Below are 21,027 nucleotides of genomic sequence, written 5' to 3'. Positions count from 1 at the left end.
GAGGCCCCTGTCTTACAAAAGCAAAAATTTGGGTTTTGCCTATTTGCTGCTGGTATAAGTTTTTCTCGTTACGTCTTTAAACATTAAGTGGCCTTCTTGATTTTGTAATTCTGAGTAGTCACTTGAGAAAGGAGAACTACTGGAGGACTAGAAAGTACCAAAGGTGATGCCAGTCCTCAAGCAGGGAAAAAGGTAATGACAGACCAACAAGTCTTACCTCTGTACCACCATGGAGGCTACAATCTATGATAATAAAAACGCTAAGGTCTGTGTGTGCACGTCTGGTCCCTCAGAGCGATCCAATTGGTCAGTTTGACTTTAGTGACGTTAATTGGAGTAAAGGTGCAGGAGGCACTCTGAGAGTCTCCTCCAAAGACGAGGGGTAAAATGGTGAATAAAAGGCGATCAAATCACCTAGAAATGACAGAGACTGCGAAGTGGGCTTTAGAGAGGTTCAGACAGACGAGGACACCGAGGACTGGCGCTGAAGGTACACACAGGACAACAGATGGGGTACATTTCAAAATATCTGCTATTGCCCGTCTTTGACAAGTACTGAGGCTACTAAGAAATAAATCAGAAAAGGACCTAAAAAAATACGAGGGAGAGTCAAGTTAGAAAATGGAATGAACCTTCGCAAAACTGATCAGGTCTTTTCTCAATGTAGTCTCCACTCTTCTCAGCAGAATAAAAGGTTTGGTCTCGTCCTCGCCACCACTTGTACATCACTTTCTTCACGTTGTCAACTGTCTTGAATCGACAACCACCCAGATGTGTTTTTAGTGGTTCAGAAAGGTGGAAATCTGACCAATAAGGAGGATGTGGCAACACCTGAAACTTCAGTTCCTCCAGAGAGGCCTTGGTGTTCTCGGCAGATGGGCAGCCATTGTCTCCCAGCAAAAGGACTCCTTGACACTTGGGTCGAATAGCAGGCTTCACGGTGGTTTAGTGTACTAGTGACTGGAGTGCCCCTTGGCATGTGGTGTGTGACAGTAACTCAGGTGCACGAGGGGTGGCAAGGACAACACCAAACCTTTTATTCTGCTGGCACCTCCAGGCCCCACTGAGAAATGACCTGGGGCCTCATGTATAAACGGTGCGTACGCACAGAAATGTTGCGTAAGAACTTTTCCACGTTCAAATCGCGATGTATAAAACCACACACTTTTCCACGGTACCTCATGCCTTGTCGTACGCAAGTTCTCCGCTCGGTTTTGCAGACTGGCGGCACCCAGCGTCAAAGCAATGGTACTGTTCTTGTGTGATTACTCATTATTTTCATGACGCGGCTTTATAAATACACAGAAACTAACCGCATATTGTTTATTAGTGTAATGCATCTGATTGTAATTAACTTGTAACAATATAATGGTCCAGGGAACAGCCATAGTATTCCAAATACCATAACTGCTTTAGCGTTGTTACTCTCACTGCACCTTCTTCTTCTTCTTCTTCTTCTTCTTTCAGCTCCTCCCGTTAGGAGTTGCCACAGCGGATCATCTTTTTCCATATTACTCTCACTGCACCACTCGGAGTATTTATATCACTGTATCTGAGTGTGAATCACAGCAGCAGCTGATCGGAAAGAGAATTATCGGTATACAGCTTTATGGACACGCTTCTCAGCCACTGCAAAACGTTTCAAAGCCTTTCCTGACCTCGCGGTTCAGAAACAGTTTCATCCCAAGAACTTTAAATGCACTCAATCAATTGCTCCTTGTAGAACTGTTTGTACTTATAAGTACAATCACCCCACTGTAAACTTGCACTACAGTTATAATATCTCACAACCTGAGCCACTTTATAAAGCGCGTATTTACATATGATGACGATATCATTTTAAGGTGAAATGCAGCAAAATATGTTTGTTAAATTATACAGATAAAACTTTAACTTCATTTAAATAATCTATATTCTTCACTGGGAGTGTCGTGAAGGATAGAATAATTAAACATGTACTACGAAGATATTTCAATGTTCTTTAAACGTTTTGAAGAATCGGCGCTAAGCTTACAGATGGCTTAACTCTATTACAGAGCTGATTGTGTGGTGATCGGTTACTTGGGAAAGAAAAGCAAGGACTGCAGTGACGGCTACGCCAATATATATTGAATATAAAACAGAAAGAGAAAATAACAACACAGCTAAAAACACAGCGACAAATTTTGGTAAAAGTTAAATGCTTGCGTGATGAGCACGAGGCGGCTATGCAGTGTCCACAACGGACGTGGCCATCCACCGTGCATAAGATACTTTACTGACATTTACGGGCGAAGGAGCCACCGATTCTTCCTCTGCCCAGTGCCACCACAAGCTTAGAGCCGCCCTGATTGTACTGCTGCAATAAATTATTTCATCGAAGTGAAACACATGTTTAATAACGTGCTTTAACTCCTATCATCATGAAAATGACATCACGTATACATCTCAGTATTTTAGTTATTCAGAGAGCTGTAATATCACAAATGTAATGGACTCTGTGTCCAGTTGGAGGAAGAGAGCCGGTTTAAGAAGCAAGTAGTGATTCACACACACAGAGCACATACATAGAAGATCAAATACAAAACAAAGCATTTAACGTGCTACTTTAATTACGATGTGATTTGAGAAACTGGTTAATTAAACGATTTTAAGATGAAGTTTATGATGTTCTACTTTAATGACAAAATAAACTACGTGATTAAAGTGGAAATGTCGAGATTGAAGTTGACATTTCGTGCTTTTTCCCCACCGTGTGCCTTTTTTCTCTGTACCCTAATAAACTTTCATATGACACTCAGACAGTGGGCTTACAACTCTTCTTTTCACGGCGACTTTGATATGTGACTTCTTTTTATTTCCGGCACTGTGCGATTTTGTGAATGTGAGCTTTCAAGTTTCTCCAACACGCTATGCCACTCGATCAACTTCCTTTTGTTGATTATACCACGGTTTATTTGAACAAATAGTATGTTTTTCCTTTGCCTCCACTTGGTATTCGCTGAAATTCTTATATTTTCCCCGTGCTTTTCCCATTGTCTTTTCACAGAAGGCTGCGCTTAAGGGCGATTTATATTGATTTGCATATTCAAATAGGCGTAATTCTGGGAGGATTTGAGGCGTTACATAAAGTGCGTGCACGAGCGTTAGTTTTCACGCTGATCGGGATTTATGTAGCGGAAGAACGTGGAAGTTGGATGTGCACAGATTCCTGCATCTAGATTTTTCTGTGCGTAAGCACATTTCGGCTTTTGTGCTTACGCCATGTTATAGTGCGAGTTCTACGCACGACGTTATACATGAGGCCCCAGGTCAGTTCGTTCCATTTTCTAACTTTATCTTGACCCCCTCGTAACATGAGACGACAACCCTGCCCAATCCTTTAGACTGGAATCCCACACCAAAGATGATCTACCATGATGGATGTCAGGTTGGTTAACCGGCAGGTGACAAACGGCACAGATAAGAGCGAGGTCATCAGTGGAGCCCCTCAGGGGTCTGTCGTTGGTCCCGGACTTTTTTTGATTTCAACTAAGGACACCGATTCTGATACGGCTGGTAAACTTGTAAAAACTGCAGAGGGTAACTAAAATTGGAGGGATGGCAGACACTGAGGGGGCAGCAGAAAGAGTTCAAAAAGACCTGCGCGAGCTTCAGAACGGGGCCGACACTCAAGAAATGACGTTAAAATGTCTAAAAGTGTTACATGTGGGCAAGAGAAACGTCAATTAAAAATACAAGATGGGAGATGCTGAGCTACAATAAGCAATCTTACAGACAGACCTCAGTATGTGCATCTCAGGAACTGCAGGTCTGACATTGTGGTCAGCAAAACAGGAGCGCCGCAGGGGACTGTACTTTCTCCAGTCCTGTTCAGCTTATATACATTGGACTTCCAATATAACACAGAGTCCTGCCATGTGCAAAAGTTTACTGACGACACTGCGATCGTGGGCTACATCAGGAGGAGGAATATAGGAACCTGATCAAGGACTTTGTTAAATGGTGCAACTCAAACCACCTACACCTGAACACCAGCAAAACCAAGGAGCTGGTGGTGAATTTTAGGAGGCCCAGGCTCCTCATGGACCCCGTGATCATCAGAGGCGACTGTGTGCAGAGGGTACAGACTTATGAATATCTGGGAGTGCAGCTGGATGATAAATTGGACTGGACTGCCAATACTGATGCTCTATGTAAGAAATGTCAGAGCCGACTATACTTCCTTAGAAGGCTGGCGTCCTTCAACATCTGCAATAAGATGCTGCACATGTTCTACCAGACGGTTGTGGCGAGCGCCCTCTTCTACACGGCGGTGTGCTGGGGAGGGAGCATAAAGAAGAGGGACACCTCACGCCTGGACAAACTGGTGAGGAAGGCAGGCTCAATTGTAGGCACAGAGCTGAACAGTCTGACATCTGTGGCAGAGTGATGGGCGCTGAGCAGACTCGTGTCAATAATGGAGAATCCACTGCATCCATTGAACAGGATCATCTGCAGACAGAGGAGCAGCTTCAGCGAGAGACTGCTGTCACCATCCTGCTCCACTGACAGACTGAGGAGACCCCACACTATGCGACTCTTCAATTCCACCCGGGGGGGTAAACGCTAACATTATTCAAAGTTATTGTCTGTTTTTACCTGCATTTTTATTACTATTTAATTTGATATTGTTTTTTTTATCAGTATACTGCTGCTGGATTATGTGAATTTCCCCTTGGGATTAATAAAGTATCTATCTATCTATCTATCTAACCTCTGAAAAGGATTTGGGGGCTCATGTTGACACAACGTTTACATCGACTAAGCCGTGTGCAGAAGCAATCAAAAAGGAAAATGAAATGACCGGCTGTAACCTAACAACTGTGGGATGTTACGCTCAGACCATTGTAGAAAGGCGCTATATTGGCACCCGACCGGCACAGAGAGACACTAAAGACAAACACTAATTTATTGTCTTCCCCTGTGACCCACAGGCACAGCACAGTCCTACAAAGCACAAATCAAAACGCCAAAACAAAAACACCCCTCTCTTCACTGCCACTCCTCCCGGCAAGCGTTGTCCTCCTCCTCGTCCTCCTCCCGACTCTGGCTCCCGGAGTGGTGGCTGCTGGTTCCTTTTATAGTCCACCTGGAAGTGCTCCAGGTGCTTGATCACCCGTTCCCGGATGCACTTCCAGGTGTGGCTGAAGAAACGCCCAGACGGGCTCAGGAACCCTTGCAGCACCTCCTGGTGGCCACCCCGTGTCCCAACAGGGCTGTGGAGAACTCCATCTTCCATGGAGTCCTGCAGGAATCTGAGGCACCACTGCCAACCAGGGGGGCTGCCATCTAGTGACCCAGGGAAGGTGCTGTACAGCCCATGACTGTTCCCCCAGATTATATGTAGAAGGGGTGTCCTGGCTGGGCATCGGCCCTGGCCGTCCGTCACACCATATAATGCACTGGTGAGACCACATCTGGAGTAACGTGTGCAGTTCCAGTCACCACACAACAAGACAGGCAGAGCAGCACTTGAAGCTGAGCTGAGGAGAGCAACCAAGTGCATCCTGGGACTTCAGCACATAGGAGACAGCGTGGGCAGTTAGGCCTGAAGCCAGGAAGGGTTGTGGGAATCAGAAACAAACTATCAAGACATGGAGCTGAAACCCTGAGAACCTTCAAGGAGGATCAGGATGAGACGTTGGGGCAGCGTAGCGTTAACCTAAACAAACGAGCCTGATGGACCGAATGGTCTCCTCTCGTTTGTCAGACTCCTTCTGTTCTTATCCGAGGCTGTCCTAGTCTTCCACCTCTCCATTTTTGTGAACATTTCAAACTTTCATTATTTAAAAGCTACAGCCAGTGCAGGCCATGAAGCCTACCTTTGAGTGTGGGGCCAGGCTGCCTGGGGTGAGGACAGTCCACTGGGCCCAGACCTGAATTCTGGCTGCTCAAAATGGAAGGAGTTCACAACAAAGTCAATCTGAAATCTTACCTGTGCTGCCATTTTGTGCTTCCCCGATGTTTATGGCTGCTGTGGCAACTCAAATGAATGAAATTTCACGATGTGTGATGTCACGTTACTGGTATCTAGAAAACAAAGGCTTACAATTGACAAAAAAATGACAATTGACCGTACAAGATGAAGGCAAACACATTTAAAAATTTATTTTCCATTACCCATAATGCAGCAAACACTTACATTTCTTACAGTATTTTTCAGTTTCTGACTTCTACGAAAACCTGCCAGGACAGTTTCTAAAGGTGCCCCCTGGCATTACAGCGTGAATGTAAACTTCCAGAATGCCCACCTGCAGGTGAATCCTCTCGATCCGCTGGATGAAAGGCTGCAACATCACGTCATCATCTACGGTCCTTCCAGTCTCGCGCCCCGCTGTGAATCCGCACTTACGGCGAGTGCGACTTCTCCATCGCCGTCCAAACTCTCAACAGAAATTCACTCGTAAGACCCAGGGCTGCAGTGCCAAGCTGGGTAAGTACATCACATGTCCAAACAGTGAAAACCCAAAGATGGCGCTGCTAAACGTGTAGACGCTGGCGTGAATGTCTGCTGCGATGAAAACACGTTACAGTAAATCAACAAGGCCGCTCTATCATCTTGATCTTTATGTGGCGCCATTCTGAATCATTATTGTCGCCTCCACTTTGTGGCTCCTTGGTGCTGCGCTGTTATTGGTCGTAGCGCCAATCGCCAGTCACATGATTGAGGTGTCACATTACTGCAGCCATAAAAGGTTTTACATTTAATAAGAATGTTTAAAACGGCTATAATGAACCAGAATGCAGACGCATTGTTCGGCCCTTTATGGCACTTTTCCCTCTCCTGTGCGTGACTGTATTCCTCTGTTAGTACCTTCCAGTTTCTAAAGGTGCCCCCTGCCTCTCAGTGTCGATGGAAACTTGAAGAACGCCCACGTGCAGATGAACAAGGCGGCCCCCCCAAACACACAGCCCTGTATTGCTGGCTGAGGTGTGGTTGGCATGCGTCTCCAGCCCTGATGTGACACTACGCTTACAGCCGAGCGACTTTTAGTTTTATCTTCTACTCAATAACAGTCACATCTGCCAGGCCTCTTGTGGTCCACGTTCTTGGTGTGCCCTACAAACCTCTAATCTTAGCACCGATTTAGGAGAACTGTGGGAGCGACTCCAGAAACGGGCCACTGCTTGCAGATCTGGCCTGAAGACGACCGGATTTAAAACACAAAGTCACACACGACACCCAAAGATTAAGATTAGTGAATAAAATCAGAAAAAGCAACGTTTTAGGGGGGCACGGCCCCTCAGAAAAACACAAAGGTGGTCACAGCAGTCCTCTGTTTAACACGATTTTAAATGTGAAGGCTTTGTGCTCGCCCCTAATTCAGTACCGTCCCTGCTCCCCGATCGACAGACGAACACCACCACGTAACGCGGCCCTCCGCCCCACACAGAGGATATGAACGCCGAGGCTCACTGATGCACTTCGCCTCCCTTCACAGGCGAGGATCATCAGTAACGACATGACGGCTTTCAGACAGCACTGCATACCAAGACATAAAAAAAAAGAGAGTTGGGGGGACAGCGGGCTGCGAGACGTCAACTGCTGCCTGCCCACCAGCTCTTCAGCATCTGCACACATAAGTGGTAAAGCAGAACGTCTCTCTCTACATTACTGACCATTCACAATCCTCAAAGAAAACGGCAGGAGAAGACGTTTAGCATCCCTCGGCATCGAACCGACAAACGTCAATGAAAGTTGTTAGAAATGTTTACACGTGGAATTAGGATAAGAGAAGTCTTTAAATAAGGAGTGTCGGCTTTAAGTCCCCCGACGAGGGCTTTACCGCGTCACGTCAGAGAGCACAAAGCCTGCGCTTCGACGCCAAGGCCAGTTCAAGTGAAGCACAAGTGGACTCGTTTTTTAAATGCGCATCCCGTTGAGAGGAAAAACAAAATCAAAAATAAAGAAAAAACAACAACAGTCCCGGATGAAGAGAAGTCGAGGTCGGTCCAGCCCTGCTCTTGTGGTGTCTGTGAAGGAGTCGGCGTCCCATCAGGCCATGCAATCTGCGTTCGAGGAGCCGTTCGATGCTTTCTTCACCTTTTTGATGCCTTCCATCATCCCGGTGGTATTTCCCGTCACCCTGTGGCACAAAGGAGAAACAACAATTAATACCCATCTGAAAGAATGGAGTCTGGCCAGCAGCGTAAAGAGAGGGGTGCGTCATAACACATTTATATAGCGCCTTTCCTTTGCTCAGATATTCAGGGGAGCACAAAAGGAATAAACACAAATAACAATGAAGGAGACAAACCGATACCACTAAACGCGGTCAGTCCTTGTTATCCACGCGGGGTCACATTCCCGACACAGATATCGAAGCACTGGACCTGCGAGAAACATGGGGTTAGGTTCTGGTGGGACGCCGAGTCAGGGAGAGGAGATAGGTGAACGTGCCGGCCCCCCTTGAGGCTCGGTGACGATCCTTCTACTGTTCCAGGAACCTCATCACCACTTTTACTTCCTGTGCAGTCAAATTTGACCTCCACCAGAGGTCACGAGTGACCGCCACAGGGGACCATCCAGTCGCTAGCGGGTACAAAGGACGGACAGGGACTTGAGCAGTGCGTACTCATGACCCACACTAACTGAAAATCCCTCATTCGTGGGGAACAACTGCATGCGCCAGTCCCCATCACAAATGGGGTTCAATGGCTTTACCCACACCTCTCCGTGCCAGGCAGACACGGGTTCATCCATTCAGTGTGGTGCGTGTGCAGCCCCAAACATTTAAGGGAACCACAGTCTTAGTGTGATCGTCCAGGGGTTTGGGTCTCCATCTTGGTGAATCGAGCGTAATCATCAAGAGTGGGGGGCCCTTCTCGTTTAGACTCAAGCGTGATCATCAGAGCTCCCCCTTGGTAAAGCTAGCATGATTGTCCACCTAGAGAACTAAGTTTGATTGGCAGAGTTTCCTCATTGGTAAATCTAGCGTAGTTGTCAAACGTGACTGTTGGTGCAACGACCTGTGGTGACCCGCTACCAGTATAAACAACAGCAAATCACAACCAGAAGTGGGCCGCAAACCCTGCGGTTGATAAACTCTACATCAATCACTGATGTTTATCACCACACAGAGCATTTGTCAGTGCCATGGTGGGCTCATAGTGGCGATGCTGTGCAGAAAAGGTAGAGGCCGAGACAGACAGAGTCCCACTCTCAATGCTCAGAACTGATCTCTGCACGGCTGACTAAAGAAGCTCTCCCATTGGCTCCCGCTGAGCCTGACACTGGCAGACTACCACAGTGCAGATCGGTCAACCGTGTGGCGAGGGTCCGGGGTGACAAGGATGGGATTTACACTGTGGACAGGTGGGATGCAGTGAGATGTGACTGACAAGAGCTCAGTGGAGGGGACCAGAAGGTGCTCCGCTCGCACCGTCCAGAGGTGATCCCTGTGCGGCTGACTAAAGGAGCTCTCCCATTGGCTCCTGCTGGACGGAGACCCCGTTCTGAGCCCGACATTGCAGGATCACAACTGACCACAGCACAGATCTTGGAGATGCTGCATGGTGGGAGTCCACAACAGATCAGTGCCTATTAGGACCGAACTTGAGAAATATTTATAGGAGGAAGTGCCAGGCAAATCCAAGAAGCCCCAACTTTGGTGAAAGGAAAACAAAATAAATAAATAAATAAATAAATAAAAATAAAGATGTCCAGAGCAGTTAAAACAGTAACCCGTAGATGTGAATGGAGCCTGCCGCATTTACCCCGAATGCCACCACTCCAGGGAGATCCATGGAAATATGTTGAGTCTTCCTGGCGCAGAACATCCACCACACGCCTTATGTTTCTAAAGATGTCTGAGGGCACTTCTGCTAGGATTTATTTTTATAAGCTGTTACAAGGTGAAGCCTTTTATTTATTTATTTGCTCTGCACAGACTGCTGTTAAATTACGCCGCAGACTCTAAAGGCTCCTCTTGGTAGTTTAAAGATTTTAGTGGGGGTGATTTGCACGGATTTCAATAAAACACATTTGTAAACCTCTTCTTAAACTGACATAAGCCGAGAGTAATATGGCCTTAAACCCTTGGCCAACCCTGGGGTGACCGTCTACAATTACTTGACATGGCGACCGGCCTGCTGGCAAACCCCTACTTTGGCCCAAAGCACAAGCTACATAAATGTAACTGCACACGTGGCGCAGCTGCCATTTCAAATCACACAATTTAAGAAGTGTCCCGTCAAGCTCTGCTGCATTTGGGATTGCTGCCCACTGGTACCTGCCCATCAATTATTAAGCAGTCCTTCTATTTATAACTCCTATCCAAGTGACGGCTCTTTTTCTGGAATTCAGCATTTCCTGTTCAGCCAGCTGCTGCATGGAGAAGGCTGCAGAGGGTGCGTCGCTTGCCGATGGGGTCCCACCCCACGTGTTTACCCATAGTATTTTAGGTGTGTGTCATCGTTACACTCTTCTGTTTAAAGCTTTGGTCTATAAAATTAAGAAACACTCCTTCTTGAAAGTGATGACGTGGATATGTACGGGAGAACTGTCATCGGCGAGGGGTGGTGTACGTCGTCACTCAGAGCTGCTGGATTCAGACTGCCGCCATCAGCCACCTGAACTAAAGTCTGTCACAGGACGCGACTTCTAGCCGTAGGGTGCATCACATGTGCTCTTCTGTCTGGGGGGTGCTGACCTTGTTGCCACATCAGGTCAAAAATTGTTGGACATGTCACATTCACTGATGGCATGATGGGAAAATTTGTGTTGTGAATACATGAAGGGCAAAATAGACATCTGAAGTAAACTGAGAACTTATAACAGGAGACGACGCACATTTCAGTGCTCAAAACACCCGAATTAACAAATCTGCCTAACGACGTCAGCCGGCGTTTACACTTGGAGATCAGCAAAGACAAATCCGAAAAACAAAAAAAACAAATGATTTTGTTTAGCCGCATAGTGAGGTGGAACTGTTATTAAGAGTAACAAGGTGAGCAAAGCGGCTGAGAAAATGTAACGAGCAGGAACCAATCAGAGAAGGGCTGGGTAATTAGTACAAACCAATCAGAACGCAGGTAGAGTCTCTGATTTCAAAACTCTTCACCCCTCCCACCCCCAAAACCATCCACAGTGCAACACTGAGTCGGCCTTTTCAAAAGTCTCTGGATGTCCAACAATACATGGATGTAAAATGTAATCATCATCATCATCATTTCTGGGCACCTGTTGGATCAAAGCGTCGTCACAGAAGGTCAGGGATGAGATTTAAGACAAGACAAAACAAAATGCAGACACAACAAAAATCAAAATCAGAAATGTGCTGTAGTCTTTTAGCATCAACACAGACGTGGACTGCCAGCGGGGGTCTCTCTCTGCTCTGTAGCAGCTTAGGATGGTGCACACCATTAAAGGCCATCCAGACTGCCTGAATGCTGCGTGACGGTTGTTCACAGACTACTCTGTTGGTCATGGCAGGGCACGCGTGGCATTCTCCCATCTCCGTCACAATGACTGGCAGGACTGCCAAAGCTTGCGTTTACTCTTTACAACAGCTGGGCAGGATGCAACATGTTGTGCACTCTCAGATCACAACTCAACCACATTATATCCCTCTTCAAAAATTAACCCACTGCCAGCTCACCACCGCCCCGCCACGCAACACAAAATTGATACGGCAGCTCATTTGCTTATTAGCAGCAGGCTGAAACGTGTCCCCAAGTGCAGCCCGGTCACCTCTGCCTGTAGAAAGACAAAATGATTGACAGGCTTATTAGGATGCGTGTGAATCAGTGTCCCCTGGGTGGAGACGCGCGGCTCTAAACAAGCCGGCATCCATAATCTTTTAAAAAGAGGAGTACAGTGAGCCCCCGGTCATTACCATGCAAGCAGGCAGAGGATCCAAACACAGCAGCCTGGCACCGATTCCCATGGCGCAGACCTCCTCTCGTGCTCTGGCCTCTGCTGTCATCCCCTTTAGTATTCAGATCAGTGTGTCATGCAGCACCCAGCTGCGGAGGAGGTGAGCACAGACACTTTAGCATCAGCACTGCGTACCTGGAGACAATGGCGGCCGTGAGACCCCAAACTGTTCCTTGGGATAATGCAAATGGCACATCAGCAAATTAGGCAGCCGAGTCGACTGACGCCTTATATTCCAAAGCGTAACCTTAGATCTTCAAATGAGGGTCTGCTTAGAATTCCAAGAGCTAAACTTAGAAGAAGTTGTGCAGGCGGCCTTCTGCTGTTATGCACCTAAAATCTGGAATGGCCTGCCAATAGGAATTCACCAGGCTGATACAGTGGAGCACTTTAAAACACTGCTGAAAACACATTACTTTAACATGGCCTTCTCATAACTTCATTTTAGTTTAATCCTGATGCTCTGTATATTCAATTTATTATCATAACTATTCATGGTGGCTCTAAAATCCGTACTGACCTCTACTCTCTCTTCTGTTTCTTTTCCAGTTTTCTGTGGTGGCGATCTGCGCCATCACCACCTGATCAAAGCACAGCGATGTCCTACATTGATGGATTAAAAGCCAGAAGTCTACATGACCGTCATCATCAAGTCCTTCCATGAGAACCCTTAATACCAAGAGGACTGTTTCATTTATGTTAGGCAGGATGCCTAGAGGGGGCTGGGTGGTCTCATGGCCTCTGAACCCCTGCAGATTTTATTTTTTTTCTCCAGCTGTCTGTATTTTTTGTTTTTTTTTGTCCTCCCTGGCCATCGGACCTCACTCTTATTCTGTTATTTAGTGTTGTTTTATTCTAATTCTTACTTTGTCTTATTTCTCTTTTCTTCATCATGTAAAACACTTTGAGCTACATTATTTGTATGAAAATGTGCTATAGAAATAAATGTTGTTGTTGTTGTTGCCCACTCCCTTGAGCTTTCATACCCTCTGCAAACTAAACCCCCAAAAAAAGCTGGTGACAGGGTTATTAAGTGACGGCTCATTCTATCAAAAGGCACTGTTGAGACCTCCTGGTCATTTCTTGCTGGCTTGAAGCCTTGGATGTCCATTGAATCGATCGTCAGCTGTCTGAGATGAACCCCAACATGGTGCCAACATTAACCAGCCTGTGTAGCGGAGAACACGGGCAGAACACTCCAAGGATTTTGAACAGCAGCAACTCCACTCTCTAAATCAAGCATTTTTATCCGAGGCCCCAAATAAGAAAATCGGTGTCATGTTGGGACCCAGCAAAGGACTGTTATCATAATGTTTAGACAAACGAGGGAGCTTCGCCCCCTGCTCGCTTAGCTTGCCAACCCCCCTGCCTGTGCTACGCGCCAGCAACTTCACATCTCTGCCACTCGCAAACAACAAATCTTTTAATTGTCACGGATACGCCTCTTCATTGGGAAGAAACACTACTTCTACCTGATGGCAACATGAATTAGATGATCTACAAGTCTCCAAAGTTTAAAGCCAAACAATATCTACATACTTCTGTCATGTCACCTATGTCCATATATTCGATCTCTTCTCGCTTTTACCTTTTCGTCAATATTGCATTGAATTTTGATTCTGTATTTGGAATTACATCGTGACAATGCAACGTATAACTGTACTCGAGTGAATATTGTTTCTTTCTCTCTACACGAACTGTGTCTGACAATAGCATTCACACAAATGAGAGATGATTGAACCGTGTGCGTAGTTGTACATGTTTTAGATGTGAGGAGGACTTTTCCAAATCTCTTTGCATAAAGTCTTGTCTTGCGGGGCTTGACAATTTCTCTCGTGGGATTTCACTTTTACCAAACATCAAATCTTTTAATTCTCGTGGATGCGCCTCTTCATGGGAAGAAACACTACTTTTCCCTGATTGTAACATGAATTATGTGATCTACAAGTCTCCGACTTAAAGTTTAAATCCCAACAATATATTTGATCTCTTTTTGCTGTTCTGTTATTTCACTGAGTAATAATTTCCATTTGTTTGAGCTAATGCGATCTTTACTATCAGTTTTTAGAGACTTTTGAATTTTCGCACTTCCATGATCTCTAACCTGCTCTGCATGTGTATCGTGCCAACGTTTTCGAATTCTTTACGACGTTCTACTTTGTCATCTACTCTTTGTCTTTTATTTTCGGCTCCGGGTGTGGTTAAATCTCTTGGCACAGAGTCTCATCTCATGGGATGTGAAAGTGTCTCTCTGAGAAAGTCACGTCTCGTCTCTCTTCCCAAGATTTTTTTTCATTATAATAGAGAGATAACGACGGCCATGAGATAAAAACCAGCCATCATTTCTCATGTGAATATTAATAAAAGCGGAAAGCAAACGTATTGTTCTTAAAACAACAATCATCACTCAGACAGGCAAAAGGTTTACGTGATACGACTCCCTCTGTGTAAACACATAGTGAAAACTTTAGTAAAGTTGACAGAAATAAATTCTTTTTCATAAGGAGAGCAGGGCAAGTTTATCAAGATTTTCTGAAAGGCTATGTCATTCAGCGACCAGAGTTACGGTGCTGGTGGTCTCGCTGAAGCCAGACGTATAACATGCCTGGAGACAACTACGAGAGGATTGAAACTGGGAGGGAACAACTAGATCTCTAAACCAATCCAATGCCTCATGAGGGTGGGGATCTTGAATGGCGAAGACTAGCAGTGCTCTTGTTAACCTGGTCTGGCAGACAGCAACAGTCTGATGAACCGTCTACAGTCGACACGTCTCCTAATAACATGCCTTAAGATGTATAAATGTGTGTCGTGTGTGCAAGGAACGCAGCACATAACCTGACGCAAGAGAAAACCTTTCTGTAGCATCAGATTATACACTGGCAATCGACGGTGTCAATGGGTGATTGGTAAACATGAACGACAGGTGCTGTGTGAGCTCTCGGTTGTTCAGCATTACGATGACAGAGTTGGAGTCGATGTAAGCTTGAAAGAGTTATCACCAACTATGGAAAAACCCAGAATGATGCATCTTTCAAGATTTTGGTAAACTGAGAAAGTGAATTCTAAGGAGCACTTAACAATGACAAGAGGTAGAATCCAGATTGTAATGCACTACGACGTGACCGCTGCTGCTGCCGTCCCAGCCACCTTAAGATAGCCTGGCAGCAGGTGGGGAATATTCATTATGTATTTGTATTGTAGAACTCAACAGCGCCATCTATAGGTCAACTCTCCGATCACATGCTACTGTGACGAGCTGTAGGCCAAATAAATGGCGGCATATCACTCGCAACAGAATTCACGTTCTTAAAACTCGGCTAATTTTATGAACACAAAGGCAGGCCCAACACAAACATGTCGGCGACCCATAGATTAAGAAACACGGCTCTAAACTTGATGGCACCATGAATGATTCCGCTTATCTTTATAAAACAAGACAGACAGAAGATACGTACAATCAATCCATCAGATCTTTAAACTCTGGAAGGAGACGTAATGGTGGAAACCCCACAGTGAACGAGCACATCTGCCATGGCCTAGAAAGTTCAGTCTGACATCCTACAGGAGCAGTGGCGTATCTGGTTGGAGGGAGTGGTCCGCCCCGGGCGGCACATTTTTGGGGGCGGCATTATTGGCCACAAGGCTTAGTACAATTTGTGTGTAAGCAGCAGGGTTTGGAAAAATATCACTCATGTATGAAAAAAGTCAAATTCTCTGATTTTTTAACCACAAATGCTTGAAAAATAATGTTCAGACTGTCCTTCTGCATCAGACACAGCAGTTGAAATGTATGAGGCAATGACAAAAATAAACATACATTACACCGATAATTTCTAGGAAGATAAACAACTAATTTACAGTTTATAATTTCGTTATTAATCCGAATGCGTTCTTTCTCTGCACAGAAAACATCCCCACCTATCACTTGTACCCTACTTTGGTTGTGGTTTTCGTAGCCTAATTATATTAAACTAATAATTAGAAGATGGCTTATCAGTGTGTCTATACTATATTCTTGTCTACTTGATGCTTATAAATGTATATAAAAAATATTGCCGTTTCTTTATATATGAATAAATCTATGCAAAATGTATCTTAATTTTTCTCTATACGTCATTTTAATTTTCCATCTAAATAGTTTAACATATTCAGATATGCCACTCTGAGCGGCACGAACTCGAGCTACGCCACTGTACAGGAGGCCTGAGAAGCGACTTCACCCTTTCACAAGCATGCAAATCGACTTGAGGCCTCACTGACTGAGGCGGTGAACTTTGCCAAGTGTTGTTTCGGGATATCCCATAAATGCTTAATTGGACTGAGATCTGGTGATTATCGACAGCCTGCCATATGGAGAGCTTACCTCTAAGAACTATTGTACGGCCGCGGAGGAGGACGCCCACCCACAACAAAGCCAGACACTGGGACACGGCTGGGTCAATTCTACTGGGATAGACTCGGCTCACTGAACAGATGACATTACTGGTAACCTTGCGGCCATGTTTATCCAGGGAGGCGTATGCAATAACAAGACATCCTTAAACTTGATTACTGCAATTCGAGATCATAGGCAGTACCTCAGCAGCACTGGGTACACAGGCAAGAACCAAGCCTGGCCAGGGTGCCAGTCCTACTCATGTGCATACCCGCTCTTAGAACGGGACAATTTACAATTCAAAATGAACCGAACAGGAAAAGCAAAATACCCAGAAAGTGCCCTGCAGACGAAGGGAAAACGTATGGCAGCCAATGGTAAATTGGTATTGTTTGCTGGAAAAAAGGCAATTAATAGGTTGCCAGAAACATGCATGGGGAAGGTAAGATGATTCTAGCAATATAGAGTCGTGTGAAAAAGTAAAAACACGTGTTTGAACAGTGGACCTTCATGCAAACTGTGCCTTAAGATAAAACTTGAACAAAAACACAAGGGGGACTGGGCCTTTTCAGTCATACCCTCTTCTAGGTGGGGTCCATGTGCCTGACCAGCCTTCTCCATACAGCGAGGTCCACACCACCTTGCCAGCCAAGCCCTTTTCTTTCAGATCTTCTTTTTACTTTATCCATCTACTTTGGTTTTGGCCTCCCTTGCTTCCTCTATCTCTGGACTTCCATTCCCATCATATTCAACATCTCTTCTCATCACATCTCCATACCCCTTCAGCCCTCTCTCCTGGACATTCTCAGGTATCTCTCCACCTTCTGTCGCTCGTATCTTCTTCTGCCCTCCTTTGTAGCTCCACACATTCCATTTCCACATTCTAATTTCTGCCACACTCCACCTCTTCTCCTGCTGTTCTCAGCTCCACATATCATTGTTGGCCTTACCACTGACTTAAAGATCTCACCTTTAACCTTCACCTCAATACTCCTGATACCTTCTTCTAATCGGTCCATCCACACTGCTCTGCATCTAACTCTCAATTTTGGGCTGCCACTGATCCCAGATATTTCAGTTTATCCACTCTTTTCAGTTGCTCTCCCTGCAGGCTAACTTCTGAACCCTGATCGCCATTAAGCCTCAGATATTCGGTCTTCTCTTCTTCCTCTTTATCTTCAAAGCTCTTCTCCATTCTTCTAACTTCACCTCCACTTCCTCTTTTCTGGTGCTAAACATCACAATGTCATCAGTAAAAAGCCTGCACTGAGGGGTGGTCGTTTAGTCCATAAGTCGAGAACTCCATATCCAGATCAAAGAGGTTAGGACTTCAAGATGATCCCTGGTGCAGACCTCTTCTAACTGGGATCTTGTCTGTTACCCCAACACTGCTTTTAATCCTCACTCCCTCTTTCATATCCTGGACAATCAACACACTTCTCTGGTCCTCCAGACCTCTTGACGTGACACTCTATCATAAGCCTTCTCCAACTCTATGAACACGACATACAAACCGGATTCCAAAAAAGTTGGGACAATATACAAATCGTGAATAAAAACTGAATGCAATGATGTGGAGGTGCCAACTTCTAATATTTTATTCAGAATAGAACATAAATCACTGAACAAAAGTTTAAACTGAGAAAATGTATCATTTTAAGGGAAAAATATGTTGATTCAGAATTTCATGGTGTCAACAAATCCCAAAAAAGTTGGGACAAGGCCATTTTCACCACTGTGTGGCATCTCCCCTTCTTACAACACTCAACAGATGTCTGGGGACCGAGGAGACCAGTTTCTCAAGTTTAGAAATAGGAATGCTCTCCCATTCTTGTCTAATACAGGCCTCTAACTGTTCAATCGTCTTGGGCCTTCTTTGTCGCACCTTCCTCTTTATGATGCGAAAAATGTTCTCTATAGGTGAGAGATCTGGACTGCAGACTGGCCATTTCAGTACCCAGATCCTTCTCCTCGCAGCCATGATGTTGTGATTGATGCAGAATGTGGTCTGGCATTATCTTGTTGAAAAATGCAGGGTCTTCCCTGAAAGAGATGACGTCTGGATGGGAGCATATGTTGTTCTAGAACCTGAATATATTTTTCTGCATTGATGGTGCCTTTCCAGACATGCAACCCCATACCATCAGAGATGCAGGCTTCTGAACTGAGCGTTGATAACAACTTGGGTTGTCCTTGTCCTCTTTGGTCCGGATGACATGGCGTCCCAGATTTCCAAAAAGAACTTCGAATCGTGACTCGCCTGACCACAGAACAGTCTTCCATTTTGCGACACTCCATTTTAAATGACCCTGGCCCAGTGACAACGCCTGAGCTTGTGGATCTTGCTTAGAAATGGCTTCTTCTTTGCACTGTAGAGTTTCAGCTGGCAACGGCGGATGGCACGGTGGATTGTGTTCACTGACAATGGTTTCTGGAAGTATTCCTGAGCCCATTCTGTGATTTCCTTTACAGTAGCATTCCTGTTTGTGGTGCAGTGTCGTTTAAGGGCCCGGAGATCACGGGCATCCAGTATGGTTTTACGGCCTTGACCCTTACGCACAGAGATTGTTCCAGATTCTCTGAATCTTCGGATGATGTTATGCACAGTTGATGATGATAGATGCAAAGTCTTTGCAATTTTTCGCTGGGTAACACCTTTCTGATATTGCTCCACTATCTTTCTGCGCAACATTGTGGGAATTGGTGATCCTCTACCCATCTTGGCTTCTGAGAGACACTGCCACTCTGAGAAGCTCTTTTTATACCCAATCATGTTGCCAATTGACCTAATTAGTGTTTATTGGTCTTCCAGCTCTTCGTTATGCTCAAATTTACTTTTTCCAGCCTCTTATTGCTACTTGTCCCAACTTTTTTGGGATTTGTTGACACTGTGAAATTTTGAATCAACATATTTTTCCTTTAAAATGATACATTTACTCGGATTAAACGTTTGATCTGTCATCTACGTTCTATTACAAATAAAATATTGACATTTGCCATCTCCACATCATTGCATTCAGTTTTTATTCACAATTTGTTTAGTGTCCCAACTGCTTTGGAATCCGGTTTGTACATTTAGACCTTGCTGTTGTTCTCGATGTTTCTCTATGGGTTGTCTCAGTGCAAAGATGGCATCAGTTGTTCCTCTCCCTAGCATAAAACCAAACTGCTCCTCCTCTATGGTGGTCTCCTCCCAAAACCTTCGGTCTATAACCCTTTCCCAAATTTCCATTGTGTGTGACATCAGCTTTATCTCTCTCTAGTTCCCACCATCTTGAATGTCTCCCATCTACTCATAAATAAGTACAGGGAGATTTGCTGAGAAGAGGCCCCGAATATTCCTCAATAACTCTCGCTAGGATAAAGCAATCTGAATGAAACAACGTGCAGTGTGCTCATCGTTATATGGTGCTTTGAATAGGCCAGGATGCCCCTGCATTGGAGCAGTGAGGTAGGCACCAGACAGCCAGCCATTGCGACATTTAACCTCCATATGCAATTTCTGGGTGCATACCACCTGTACCCCTTCACTCAGTCACTCGACTTCTCATCAGGATGGCGGTGTACAGTATGGAGCAGCACATCTTCATGGTGTGAACCTATTGGGTCACCAATTCATTTAAGCAATGTCAGAATCCACTGGATGATCGCGAGTTAACGGAAGGTTACTTCCACCAAGATGGAACAACGTGTCACACATCGGCAAGGAGCATGGCAGAAACTGAGTCTTCTTCGGTAGCAGGGTCATTTCAAAGGGGCTTTGGCCACCACAGTCGCCTGATCTGACACCACCAAACTTCTTCCTTTGGGGTATGATCAAAGGAAAAGTCTATTGGAACAAGCCTCACACAGATTTGAAGGAAAACATCTAACATGAAATTGCTGCTATAAAGAGATGCTTGCCGATACTTTCAGGAACATGGAGCGCCATGTCGAAATGTGTCTGGCAGAAAATGGAAATCAGTATTGCATGTAATGCAATCAGTTACACATACGCCGAGGTGTTTTTTGGTTCAGATCGCTTCATCCTAATGGGAGTTACAACAGAATATTCAGGGCCTCTTTCGAGTGAATCTCCCTGTATAATCCCACCGTTCCTCCACTCCTCTGGTCTTCTCTCCTGTTTGTAGATCTTCTGCCACAATGTACCTACTCCCTCTTCCTCTAAACTCTTCCGCACATTTCATCAGGCCCTGCTGTCTTCATGTTTTCATTGCCTCCTTTACCTCCTCCCTCCTTATTCTTGGTGCTCGCCCTTCATTTGATGATCCGTCACCAAACACTACCCTTGGATTTTTTTCATTCAACAGCTTTTCAAGGCACCTCTTCCACCTGTCCTTGATCCTATCCTGCTTACTCAAGAACAAACCTTACTCATCTTTCACTAAAATCCTTCCCAGCCTTGACTATCCTCTCACCCTCGTTTGTTGCCATTTTTTTTTTTATATACACCTCCTAGAAGTGGGTACGACTAAAAAGGCCCAGTCCCCCTTGTGCCTTTGAGAAGTGCACTGCCTGCTTTGATAAACTCCATAAAATAATAAACCGCTTATATGACAATTCTAAGTTTCCGGTGGCAGCAATAAGAGATGAACAAACTGCTGGTTGAATGCTGCGATGGATGCTTTAAAGTTTTACCGCACAAAATCGGCGCGTTAGGTCTGAGTCAGCACTTGTCAAGTAGTGCTGTTAAAAGACAAACAAACACAAAGTGACCCAATAAAAATAATGGATTTTACTGGTCACGACC

At 45.2% G+C, this 21,027-nt stretch overlaps 1 protein-coding gene across 1 annotated transcript in view; it reads right to left on the bottom strand.

Moving 5' to 3' along the window:
• Positions 1–6,104: 6,104 nt before the first annotated feature.
• gpr107 (G protein-coupled receptor 107) overlaps positions 6,105–21,027 on the bottom strand; it is a 191,091-nt gene continuing 176,168 nt past the window's right edge. Inside the window, exon 18 of the mRNA XM_039764256.1 lies at positions 6,105–8,108. Coding sequence (XP_039620190.1) covers positions 8,018–8,108 — 91 coding nt within the window. The 3' untranslated portion in view covers positions 6,105–8,017. The remainder of the gene's footprint in view (positions 8,109–21,027) is intronic.

Source organism: Polypterus senegalus, chromosome 9, assembly GCF_016835505.1.
Source record: "Polypterus senegalus isolate Bchr_013 chromosome 9, ASM1683550v1, whole genome shotgun sequence".
In the NCBI taxonomy this organism is placed as follows: domain Eukaryota; kingdom Metazoa; phylum Chordata; class Cladistia; order Polypteriformes; family Polypteridae; genus Polypterus; species Polypterus senegalus.
The sequence above is the reverse complement of the archived record's forward strand: the minus strand, read 5'-3'. Positions and strand labels throughout refer to the sequence as shown.